General features: G+C 37.1%; 1 protein-coding gene across 1 annotated transcript in view; it reads left to right on the top strand.

The window, feature by feature from the left end:
• The window catches only part of LOC308263160 (myosin-15-like), a gene marked incomplete at its 5' end in the record, with an annotated part of 185,662 nt that overhangs the window by 112,949 nt on the left and 59,600 nt on the right, over nt 1-13,113 (top strand). Inside the window, 2 exons of the mRNA XM_080696037.1 lie at nt 26-415; nt 11,962-12,088. Coding sequence (XP_080552163.1) covers nt 26-415; nt 11,962-12,088 — 517 coding nt within the window. The remainder of the gene's footprint in view (nt 1-25; nt 416-11,961; nt 12,089-13,113) is intronic.

Below are 13,113 nucleotides of genomic sequence, written 5' to 3'. Positions count from 1 at the left end.
TAGTCAACCATATTTATTGTTCTAGACTCATATACAAAATATGAAAGAGGAACTGGAAGATGAAAGGACCACTCGAGCCAAAGTGGAAAGAGAGAGAGCTGATCTCTCTCAGGACCTCGAAGACTTGAATGAAAGGCTGGAGGAAAGAGGAGGGGGCACTTTGGCTCAGCTGGAGATAACTAAGAAACAAGAAGCAAGATTTCAAAAGCTTCGGCAAGACATGGAGGAGGCCACTCTGCACTTTGAGGAAACTTCTGCCTTTTTGAAAAAGAGACATGCAGATAGCCTGGCTGAGCTTCAAGGCCAGGTAGAAAATCTACAGCAGGTCAAGCAGAAACTGGAAAAAGACAAGAGTGAATTGAAACTAGAAGTAGATGGCCTCCTGACCCAGGCTGAGCAGATGGCCAGAGCTAAGGTAGACACTTCTAGTACCTATGTGTGGACTTCTGAATGAAGTATTAAGTAGGAGAGGAGAGGGAAAAGAATGATGGCATGAGGTATTAGATAATGCATGCTACAATTCTTGCAACTGATTAGATCAGGTTTAACTTCAATGATTAAACACTTTGTCATGTGAATGTGATTTGAAAAGTAATTTCTAGTTTTATTGAAATTATAGTCCATGTTCCTTATGAATCCTTATGGTGATGGTTTAAGTAAATGGGATAGGAAAACTAGGCACTCTGTTATCTCTCTTGAAAATGGCTTTGTGTTGGAAGCACTCTTTAGCAGTGACTCATATAATTTCAGAGCTTATCTTAAAGAACTATTGACAAAAACAGCTTTGCTGAGAGGAGGGAACTTTTTTTTCTTCCTAATAATCTCTGAAATATCTTTAGCCATCCAGCACTAGAAGAAAGTTTTTGTCAAATGTTCCTTTTTACCTAAGCCCATGAACCTCTACACTGGAGCTCCCATATCAAATGGTTATTATATCAGGCATGGCATGCTCCTAACTTCTAAAAGTTGAGAGGGGCTTTGCTTTAGGTTAATCAAGAAAATTGCTTGTTACTGCAACTTCTTTTTGTGAGCCAAATTTGTAGTCATCTGGAGACATGATTCAACAAAAAAAGCTTAATCTCCATGAACTGTGGGCAGAAAATATACAAAATAGCTTCAGAGATGTAGAATTACATTCTAAAATGTTTACTATTAAATCCCTTTAAAATTTCCATTAAGTAGAAACCATTATCCTATATTTCTCTCTGGCAATTAAAGTTTCAACTTTAATTGTAGAGACATATTTAGACCAGAACACTCCATTCCTGGCCCTCCGAAAATTCATCTTCTTCTCACAAATAAAATATATTTATCCCATCCAAATAGCTTTCAATGTTTTAACCCATTCTAGTATTACTGTAAAATTCTAAAGTACAGAGTCTCATCTAAATTAGATATAAGGGAGTCTCAAATTATTATTCATCCTGAGGCAAGTTTTCTCTCCATCTGTGAGCCCATGAATTTATACAGGTTATATCCTTCCAAAATATAATGGTGAGATGGGCATAGAATAAATATTTTCACTCTAAAAGGAAGAAAAAAGAAAGGGGTAACAGGTCCAAAGCTAGTCCCGAACTGAAGAAGGCAAACAACATTAAATCTAAAAATTGGGGATGATATTATCTGGTGTGTTCTGGAGGCAGTTATCTACCATTGGATTTGCTTAGTACAGCCCATGCCGTAGCCCTCAGGGATTAGTGTTGGGTGGTGTGGCTCTCCTAGACTAGCATTAAACACTGATAGTTCAGCTGGTCTGTGGGAGTGGCCCTGCTCACTTGGCTCTACTGGGCATTGCCATAAAGGGGACTCTTTGAGGTAGTCCAGCCCCTGTGGTGTTCTCTGCCTGGACCTCAAGGCTCTCTGATAAATCCTTTGAAATCTAGCGAGATATACCTATGTCTCTATAGCTCTTGTAGTCTGTGGCCCTACAGAGTCACCACAATGTGGTTATCATTCAGATTTACACTTTGCTTTCTAGAGTAGTGTTGTGAGCTACACCTGGGCCTGCCTGAGCCACAGATGGGGTGGCTAAGGAGTGCTTCACTGGTATGGTGGAACAGAAACTTGAAACATCTATGTGCAGTGATATTTGAAATTTAACTGATAATCTAGACAAGAAGTTTCTTTGAAACTGCTCTGTCTTCAAAGTCCTGGCATTCTGGATCTGTGCTAGATGGGACAGCTATAGAGATATTATTATTATTATTATTATGATTATTATTAATTATTATTATTATTTGGTGGTACTGGGGTTCCTGGAAGCCCTTCTTCCTCCAGGCTATACTCCCAGACCTATTTTTTTATATTTTTATTTGGAAACAGGGTCTCTTAAGCCAGCACAGCTGGCTTCGAACCTGCGTGATCCTCCTGTTTTCACTTCCCAAGCGTGGGGATTACAAGCGTGCACCACCACGCCCGGCTCTGTAGAGATATTATAAATCCCTTTAGGAACATTTTTTTTATTGTCCTATTAAATAGCATCTGGCTTCTCTGTATTCATACCAATCCTATCAAATGTTTGTTTGGCCATACCATTGATGGTTTCATATTTTTTACTTTTTGTAATTTTTTAGGCTGAGAAATTTTCAAGAAAGGAGCACTGCAGGTTTATGGCTAAGCCCCAGCAATTTAGCAAGGCTCTATGAGACTTAGCAAGATCCTGTTTCAAAATAAACAAATAAAATAAAATAGGGCTGGAAGTGTAGCTTGGAGGTAGAATGGCTCCTGTTCAAACCCCAACACCACCAACAAAAAAAAAAAAAAAACAAAAACAGCAGAAGAGAACCATGAAGCACCCTAAACAATTTGCTTAGAAATATCTTTTGCCAATTATATTATTCATTGCATTTATATTTCTTCAACAAAGTATTAGAAAAAAGGACACAATTCAGTCAATTTCTTTATTCCTTTGTAACAAGAATGGACTTTCCTCAAGTTTCCTAAAAGATGTTTCCCAATTTCTTTTAGTTATCATTAGGATGGCACTTACTATTATTATTTCTACAAGGATTCTAATCATCTACACTCCAATAATTCTCAGATTTATTCTTTTTCTATAACTTTCCTCTTTTCTGAGCCTCACCAGAATCCTTCTTAATGATCCATTGAGGCTTTTTCTGGTATTGACTTCAAAATGTTTCAAGCTCTTTCCCATCACTCAGTTTCTAATCCATTTCTACATTTGTAAGTATTTTTTCATGAGCACCTACACCTGGTTTCAGTTTCTGTTTTAGTCTGATTGTACTGTTATAACAAAATACCAGAGACTATGTAATTACAAATAATTTCTTTTTAATAGTTCTGGATGCTGAAAAGTTTGAGATAAAGGCACTGGTAGATTCAATGTCTGGCGAGGGATCTCTGCTTTAAAGATGATAGCTCTTGCTGTATCCTCACATAACAGGAAAAAAAAAAGAAAATGGGTGAATGTCCTTCTGTGAACTTTTTTATTTTTTTTTGGTGGTACTGGGGTTCCTGGAAGCCCTTCTACCTCTGGGCTACACTCCCAGACCTATTTTTTATATTTTTATTTGGAAACAGGGTCTCTTAAGCCAGCGCGGCTGACTTCGAACCTGCGCGATCCTCCTGTCTCCGCCTCCCAAGCGCGGGGATTACAGGCGTGCGCCACCACGCCCGGCTTCTGTGAACTTTTTATAAGGCCACTAATCCCATTCATGAGGGGCAATCCCTCAGGACTTAATCATCTCCTTTAGGTGCATCTCTTAATATGAATGCATTGGCATTTAAGTTTGACAAATAAATTTTGGGATGTTACATTTTTGCCACTTAGAATATCAATCTTAAAAGAATTTAGACCTTGTCTTTATCCTGTACCTCTTCTGTAGTCTGTATTTTCTATGGATTCTGTCTTTCCTTGGGTGCTGAATAAGTTGTTGCTTCATTTATATAACATCTCAGCCCGAGTGAGGCCTTAGAAGTCCTCACTCTCACCAGTCTCTACTGTGCTTCTCATTCATCCTCAGGAACTCTTCTGTTTCTGAAAATACTAGCAGGGTGTCCTAAAATTCTAAAACTACCGATTTACTGTGAATTCATACTAACCAGATAAAAACTTTGTACTATTCAACATCCTCTAGACTTATATTTCTGCTCATAAATTTTTTATTCTTCTAATTTACTTTCCCTTTTATTTTATACCATACCTGCTATACTTTGAACATGGATAATAACTTCCAAAGGTTCAGGGATTCAAGGCTTGGTTCCCAGTTTTAGTACTATTTGAAAATGCTGTGGACATCGAGGAGATAGGGCCTCGTAGAACGTCCATAGATCATTGGAGGTATGGTCCCGAAATGGATTGTGAGATCATGTTTGACTTAATTTCTCAGATTCTAAGTCACTTTTACATTAATAAGTATTTTGTTTATGAGCACTTCACTCCTAGTATCAATTTCTCTTTTAGTTTGATTGGGTTGCTATAACAAAATTACCTGAAACTAAGTAATTACCTGAGACAGAGTAATTCTTTCTCCCTCTGCATCCTGTCTCATGAAATGACCTCATGTGCTCCCTGTCAGTGCAATTCAGCCCCCTCACCAGAGCCTAAAGAAATGAACTTCCTGTTCTTGAATTGAAATTTTCAGAAACATGAAATAAATAAACCTTTCATTTTTTTATAAGTAACATGCCTCAGGTATTTCATTAGAGTAATATGAAGCTAAGTAACAAAACATCCTTCTCAGATTTTGATCTTGCCTTTTTCAAGCTTTTCTTTCAGAAAAATCTACTGGTGAAAAATTAAGACCACTTAGTATAATTTCTCCTCTCCTTATGCTTTTTCTTATACTATATAACAAAATATTCATTCCCATAACAATTATTTACACATTTGAAAAACAAAAAACAAACAAAGTAAACAAAAAGACATTTCCTCAGAAACTAGAGGAGGTGTCTTAAGAGGAAAGCAAAGTGTGCTTATATGTCTTATATCTGTCTTTCTCACAAAAGAATAGTCTTTCGTTTATCTCCTGCTGTATAACTAATCATTTGAGAACTTTGTCACTTAAAATAAAAAATGTATTATTATTTCTTTTGGTTCTAAGAATGGTTGTAGTTAGATTGTAGCTGAGATTGAAATTATTGGAATATATATATTAGTACTGGGGTTCCTGGAAGCCCTTCTACCTCCGGGCTACACTCCCAGACCTATTTTGTTTTTGGAAATAGGGTCTCTTAAGCCAGCGAGGCTGACTACGAACCTGCGCGATCCTCCTGTCTCTGCCTCCCAAGCGCGGGGATTACAAGCCTGCGCCACCACGCCCGGCTCGGTATATTTCTTTACTCACTCATATGGTTCCTGAGCTGGGCTAGAGCACAGTATGGATTCCATAGAGGAGTTGGACTTAAATGGTATTTCAAGATAGTAAGGCTAAGTCTTCCTTGGGACCACAATAGAAGTAGCAAAGATTTTTGTGATTTAAATTCACAATGCTATGGAATGATTCTGTGTGACTTTTGTCAGTTATAAGCAGCAGAGACAGAGGTCTACACAAGAATATGAATACCAGAAGTATGGCTTACTAAGAGATTATCTTTGGAAACTCTCTCCTACAAATAAGTTTATACCTCACTACCAGCTTACTCCTTTAAGCTCTACAACCTGTCTTTAGTTCATCACTTTTATTGAAAGTGTACTCTTAAATTGTGTCTCAAAGGTTAATAATATCGTTATTTCCCCCAATCAGCATATGTAAAACCAAACTGATCACCTTTTCTTGAATCTGGCACTTCTGGATCTTTCCCTGGCCACCAGTTCTTCCCATCACCCAGGCTCTAAGCCTCAGTTATTTGTTTTCTCTCTTGTTCTTTGCTGTCCAATAAATTATTGCATCAAGTCAGCTCTTCATTGTCTTACTGTTCTCCATTCCATCCCCATGTGAGTCTCCCACTACCGTTTAACTAAAGTATTGCAGTGATTTTCTGAAGCATCTTTTTTGCTTCTCACCTTTCTTTGTTCTAATCAATCCTATATAGTATCCAAATTAATTTTTTGAAAGTGTGTCTTTTTTTTTGGATTGTATCTCTGCTTAAAAAATGAACTCCATATTTCTGCTTTAAAGATATCTCCTACCACCTGTGTGATTGGGCCAGTTTTAGGCATAATTACTTTGATTCATGGACCTTAATTTTGGCCAAATTAAAGTGCTTTCCTTCCACTAAATAACCATATTTCTACCAATGTGTCATTTCCAAACTAATTTTTCCTCTCTGGAATGCTCAAGTTCAACTTATCATATTAAAAATTTACCTATTTCTGAATTCTTATAGCATTTTGGGGTACCTCTTGTACCTACTGCATTGTATAGTCTAAGTATTTTTAAGTTGAAAACATCTCTATGGTAGAAACTAGATCTCATCTTGTTCATATTTATAATGCTTTGTACAATATGAAAATTCATTTACTAGCATTAACTTTTACATTGTCTCTTAGAGCTCATGAGTTCAACAAATTGTCCAAGCTTATACAATTATATAGAAGAGATGGACCTCAATTCCAAATTCTGTATTTGACCACATTCTGCTGTTGCTTTAAATATTTTTGGTAGAATAAATTGATTTTGTTCACTCTAGGCACATTATGTTGAACTTCTGTTTGAATTGTTTACTCCATCTTTTCCAAATTACAGTAGCAAGAATGCCAGTGTTCAATGGTACAGTGGAAATTGAAGAATTTTAAAAAGTATATTATGCTGACATAGAGGCCCAGGGCAATTTAGAAGTGATAGGCAATCTCAAAGTTATTTTGATTATTTTGAATGCCCTTTGGTTGCCACATGTTTGAGAGGCAGCATTTTAATGCATTATTTTAGGAAACATCTTTAAGATAAATGTGCATTTTTCAATTGACCACTTCTTCTCCTCGTCTTCTATAAAAATTTGCTGCTTTTTCTTCATTCTTACATTTGGAATTCTTTTGAAGGGACAGCTCTTTTGCACACTATATTCTTGCACAGGCCACCTTGAGATGAATATCCATATTGTCTTTTGCAAATCATGCTTATGTAAATACTTTATAAATATAGTTGAAAACACCATACTAGTGATTAGTAGTGCCTGTAGATATCCAACATGTGAAGGTGGCCTCCTGGCAAATTCAGTCTCACACCCTGCAAAGCTATGCCTAAAGGCAAGTGCCTTTTCTGTCCTCAAAACTGCACTGATCATTTACATATATACATAGCTAGCTCAGTGGACCATCGACACACAGACCTCTTCAGAATACTTAATATTCCCTTGCTCCTTTTATTGTCATTTTCATATGCCATTGACTAAGTGTTCTTGTAGAGCTCTGTACTCTTTGTAAACAGGTATATAACATATACAGCAATTAAGGGTTGTAAATAGAAATCTCATTTCTTACAACTAGATATACTCTTATCTGCTCAGTTAGTGAGTCATTTATTACTGGAGGTTTAAAATAAAGATGATTCATACAGTTATATTTTTATCTATTTTCCTCAGTGACCCAGAATTTGTGGTGATCTGAGTCAACTGACATATCAAGTCAATTAATTCTTAACATTCTCTTTGTTATCTCTACTTCATATAACAGATCCTTAAGAATTGGCTACTCTTTATTCCTTTATTACCTCTTTCTTTTACTTTTTTTATTGAATCTACACAGGCACTTTCAGTTTAAATTCCAATCCTGACATTTACTAGTTTTGTAAATTTGGCAATAAAATTATTCTCTCTGATCTTGTCTTTTCATTTATAAAATGAAGCTAATATTAACTTTTGAAGGGTATCATGAGGAAAAAAATGAGTGTGTCAACATTGATTGTGAAGGGGACTTTCAGAAATGTGAGCATTTTCACAGTTCAAAATATTATTAGAAACTGCAGACAACCTAAAAGCAATTTGGTTAATATTGACACTGGTAGGCTCACCACCAGCTTATCATGACTACGGCTTTATTCCAGTTGTGTGCAGAATTTGTGTATAATTCAGTATGTGTGGTATTTAACAGTAGTAACTTCCATGATGCTGATGGTATTGTATGAGATCCTGGCCATTGAATCTCTGCCAAGTTTTGATTCACAACCAACAAGCCTGTGTGCACTGTGGAATTGTTTGGTCATCAATGGCTAAGACCAAGAAAGTTACTGTTAAAAAATCTAATTTGAAGCTGGGTGTGGTGGCACATGCTTGTAATCCCAGCATTTGAGAAACTGAAGCAGAAGGATTATAGTTTGAGAAGACAGCCTCAGCTAATTAGTTAGGCCCTTTGCAACTCATTGAGAACCTGTTTTAAAATAAAGAATAAAAAATAGGTCTGGGGATGTAGCTTGGAGGTAGAATGCCCCTGGGTTCCATCTCCAGTAACACACACACACACACACACACACACACACACACACACACACGCTAATTTGAAGGCTGGAATTTATGCAGAAAGTTTGAACATAAAACTTATCAGTGTATATGTTGACCAGCATCTCATTAAAGCCAATAATTTGAGTGTCCTAGGCATTTACTAAGTAACTAGTATATGTCAAGCACTGTATTATGGATATAAAATGTGAATTTGTAGCCATTCATAGGAAGTTTCAAATATCCACTAATAAGCTTAGAGAGAACAGTCTTAAACGCAGCATATGTTCCAACTAGAGATGCCAAGGATTTTGCTGACTCAGAAGTTTCCCAGATGACTAAACCTGGCATCATCTTTTAAATGCTCCTGGTCTTTGGCCATTGCTATTTCATAACAATTTGGTTAATATTGACACTGGTAGGCTCACCACCAGCTTTCATCCTTTCACCTGTATTCATGGTTTTCTCAAATTGTCACTGGTGACTTCTTTGTCTCCTTATTCTTTCATTGCCATGGTACTTTTTCATTTTAGAGACAAAGGACTCATGATATGTTGTATGAACTGAGATTTAACCCATATAAAGAGGATAGAATAGAGCTGAATAAGTAAAAAACATCTAATAAATATTAACTACTGCTATTATTAGTATCATCACCATGTATTATTAGTATCATCATCATGATTAGTATCATCATCATGAACCATGAGACGATGAAAGAGATTCAGAGATTGAGAGATGAGTTTCACAAAAACTGTCATTGTAAAACAAATAAAACCATGGAAGTCTACCAATTTCTTTTTGCCATTTATGATCATACAAATAATAAGAAATCAAACTACAGTTAATTATTAGGTAAAGGGGAGCTCCCACTTAATTTGCATTTAGCAGTTCTTAGTTCTGTCAGAGGACCTTGAATCTCAAATCACTTGCATGAGTTGCAATAATGTGATAAGAATCTGCCACTTGATTGGATTATTTAATCTAAATAAGGTAGAAATGCAAAATGCAATGGAATATTTTCTCCAAGCATAAAAATCCAGTTCTGTGAGATTGAAGTTTAAAATTGAAGTGTGAGTTCAACAGGGTTGTCTTGAGTCCGTGGCTTTCATGATCATAAGGGAGAAGTTACTTTGACAACTCTAATGTCTGTTATTAGGCTACTGCCACTCAGGTCCATCTATTTTCTTCTAGCTTTCGTGGTCAGATCTCTAGGTTTCTTCCCTTTTCTTTTCTCTTTCTACGGGCTTTCATGCCCCATGTATACTGAACCTCTATTATGTTTGTCTCAGTCAGTATTCTCACTGCTATAATCCAAAATGCCTGACCACAAAAAGAAAGATTTATTTGCTCAGCTGTTTTTTTTTTTTTTTGAGATCTCAGAGTTTCAGTCCATGTCAGGCTGGATTATATCCATGGAGCTCAGAGTATGGAGTGGGAAGCAGAGAGAGGGAGCACACAAAGCTCCACTCTCACATCATGGAGGCTGGAAGCAATACGAGAATAGGGGAAGAAGAGACCTTATGTCACCCTCAAGGCCACCCCACAGGAACCTCTCCTCAGCAACCAAGCCCTGCTTCCAACATTGCTACCTTATTTCCATAAAAGCTAGTGGGATATTTTTTAAAAAATTATATACTCTGTGCAAGGCTCCCTAGATCTCATGGTTACTTCATAATGCAAAATACATTTAGTCTATATCCATGAGTTCTCACAGTCATAACAGTTCCAGCATCATGTAAAATCCAAAGTCCAAAGTCTCCTCTGAGACTCAAGGTAAATCCTCAGCAATGAGCCCCTCTGAAAACAAAAGGCAATTTACATACAACCAATGTACAATGGCACAGAGTAAATACTTGCATTCCAAAAGGGAGAAATAGGGCCATAGAAAGAAGGAATGGGACCAAAACAGTATCAAAATCCAGCAGGGCAAGCATTTAACACTATAGCTTTATTACTGGCATCTAGGACACATGGTGATAAGATGTGATCTCCAAGGGGCCTTGGTAGGCCTGTGTCCTATGATCTTATTGATTGCAATGAGTGCTATACTGGCTTCTGGCCTATCTTAATGGCGTATAGCCTGTAGCCTTTTCTCAAAGTTGTTGCATGTTTCTGACATTTCTAAATGTCAAAGAGTTTCCTTGAAATCTTGGCTTCACCTTCACAGCTTCAAATATTGCCCCATTTGCATCTGTATTCAGGGATTCTAATACTGCTATACATTGCATATCTTCCCAAAATTTCCTTTAGATTTTGATGGGAAAAACTCCATGGTTCTTTTATTTTATTTTTTTTCCAGCAAAGCCGGCATTACATGAGTACTGAGATTGATAATCTGCACAAAAAGTAGTAACCCCTTCTTTAATCATTGCTGCTGGCCTCTTTGTGTGTGTGAGAGTGTATGTGTGTGTGTTTTTGTGCATGCACACACAGGTACACACAAACACATAGGGGGGTGCTGAGAATTGAAACCAGGGTAATTCTACCTCTGAGTTTTACCCCTAGTTCTACTTTATCTTTTATTTGGAAACAGAATCTTACTAAGTTGATGACAGTCTAAGTTACTGAGGCTGGTTTCAGTGCTTTTATCCCGTATCAGTCTCCCAAAGTACTAGGATTACAGGCAGACCTGACCACACCTGACTGGGTCATTTTCAATCATAGCCACTAGGCCTGCCCTTCAGATCACAACTGGCTCTGATTCCATCTGGCAGCCTGTCATCTTTAAATTTGTCCTCAGATAAAATTTCAGAACACAGGCAAAATGCTAGTAAATTCTTTGCTAGAATACAACATGTGTGGCTCTTACTCCATTTTCCTCTTTGCTCTATGAAATCTCCTGAGTACAGTCACTACCATCTTCATTTCTAGCCATATTCTTGAACTTCCAATTTCCTCTCACAAACCAGTTCCAAAGACTCACTACACACATGGTCAGTCTTAGATATAGAAGCAACCCTGCTTCTTTGGTACCAGTTTCTGTCTCAATCAACATACTCACTGCTGTAATCTAAGACAATTGACCACACAACTTAAAGAAAAGATTAGTTTTCTCAGTTTTTCTTTTTTGAAATTTCAGAGTTTCAGTGAATTCAGTTTCAGGCTGAATTACATCTGTGGAGCTCAGAGCATGACAGCAGGACAGTCAGAGGGAGTGCACAAAGCTCTGCTCTCACATTGTGGAGGCCATAAGTAGTATGGGAGCATGGGGAGAAGAGGTTTTATATCATCCCTAAGGCCACACTTCCAGGAACCCCTCATTAGCAACCAAACCTTGTTTTCAACATTAGTACCTTGTTTCCATGAGGGCTAGGGGAAAATTTTAAATATAAACCATTACAGTGTTGTACATAGTGTTCTAGGTATTGGGGATATCTACCCTCATATAATTTATATTACAATGGAAAAGACGAATGTATGATATATGCCAGAAAATGATCCACCTTCTTCAGTCATATCCTACCAACCTATACCACCACCCAGATAAATCTATTACAATAGATTTATTTACTGCTGTGATTACAAGCCTTATGACTCAATTACATCAACTTAACACCAATTTATGAGCACTTTAAGGGGCCATTGTATATCTAACTATAAACACCCTTCTTTTTCATTTTGTAGACCAATGCTGAGAAACTCTGTAGTGCGTATGAAGAGCGCTTGAATGAAGCAAATGCAAAACTGAAGGAGGCGACTCAGTTGGCAAGTGACCTGACAACACAGAAGACAAAGCTACAGGGTGAGAGGGGTAAGTAAATATGCCTTGCACTTGTGAGTGGTCCCAGGGGACTCGTGGAGACACAGCTGAGATGTTAATTCTCCACAGACAGGGTGTCATCTAGGGCTTCTAGGGGAGGATGTAGCCTTGGAGTTGCTCTCATGCACAGCCATGATTCTGTCTTGGAAAGGTCACCTCTGCACTGCTTTGGAAGGCCCTTCCCAGAAGAAAAGCAGTATGCAGTTGTCAGAAGCAACATTCAGAAGCAAAGGATGGTAGGGACTATCCACACCATCTGCTAGACAGGACATTTTTTTGCTCACAATTCTACTTCATTGAATAGGCAATTCTTCTAAATTTTAATAATAAACCTAAATGTACTCTTTAATATGTCCTTACATTTAAATCAGTTTCACTTAAGAATGTCCTTAATGAAGCAGCAAAAATTAATTTTCTTGCAGCTCAACTCCAAGTATATAACTTTTTACTATTCTGTGTGAATAGATAAGTATGCATAAAACTTCTGTTTCATGCTGAAATAATGTTTGATTTTCTAAATTGTGATCTGTGCTAGTGGCTTTGTTATTATATATTCTAAGTGTTAAGAATTTATATTTTTAATTTTGGCATATTATCAGATCATGGTCAAAATTACCTAAAAAGAATATGTCAATGACTGCCACTTCTTTCAAACCACACATCTGTGAGAGGTGGGATTTTCTTCATGTAATTCAACCCACACTGTACTTTATGGACTTCAGCCCATTTTTAAGTGACACTGTGTATAATAGATTTAATTCAAAAGCAGATAGGGGATTCTAGCTACCTTTTATTAACTTTAAAGACTTTTAAAATATAGAAAGTATTTAAAGTATACTCTAAAAATGTAGAAGTATACTTCTTACTAATTTTTTTATGGCACTGGGGATTGAATCCAGGGGCATTCTACCTCTGAGCTACACCCCTACACCTATTTGACGTGTATTTGGAAACAGGGTCTTGCTAGGTTGATAAGAGTCTCATTATTTGCTGAGATTGTCCTTGAACCTGTGATC

Source organism: Muscardinus avellanarius (assembly GCF_963383645.1).
Source record: "Muscardinus avellanarius genome assembly, chromosome: 5".
NCBI classification, from domain to species: domain Eukaryota; kingdom Metazoa; phylum Chordata; class Mammalia; order Rodentia; family Gliridae; genus Muscardinus; species Muscardinus avellanarius.
Note: the sequence above shows the minus strand (reverse complement) of the source record. Positions and strands in the feature narration are given on the sequence as shown.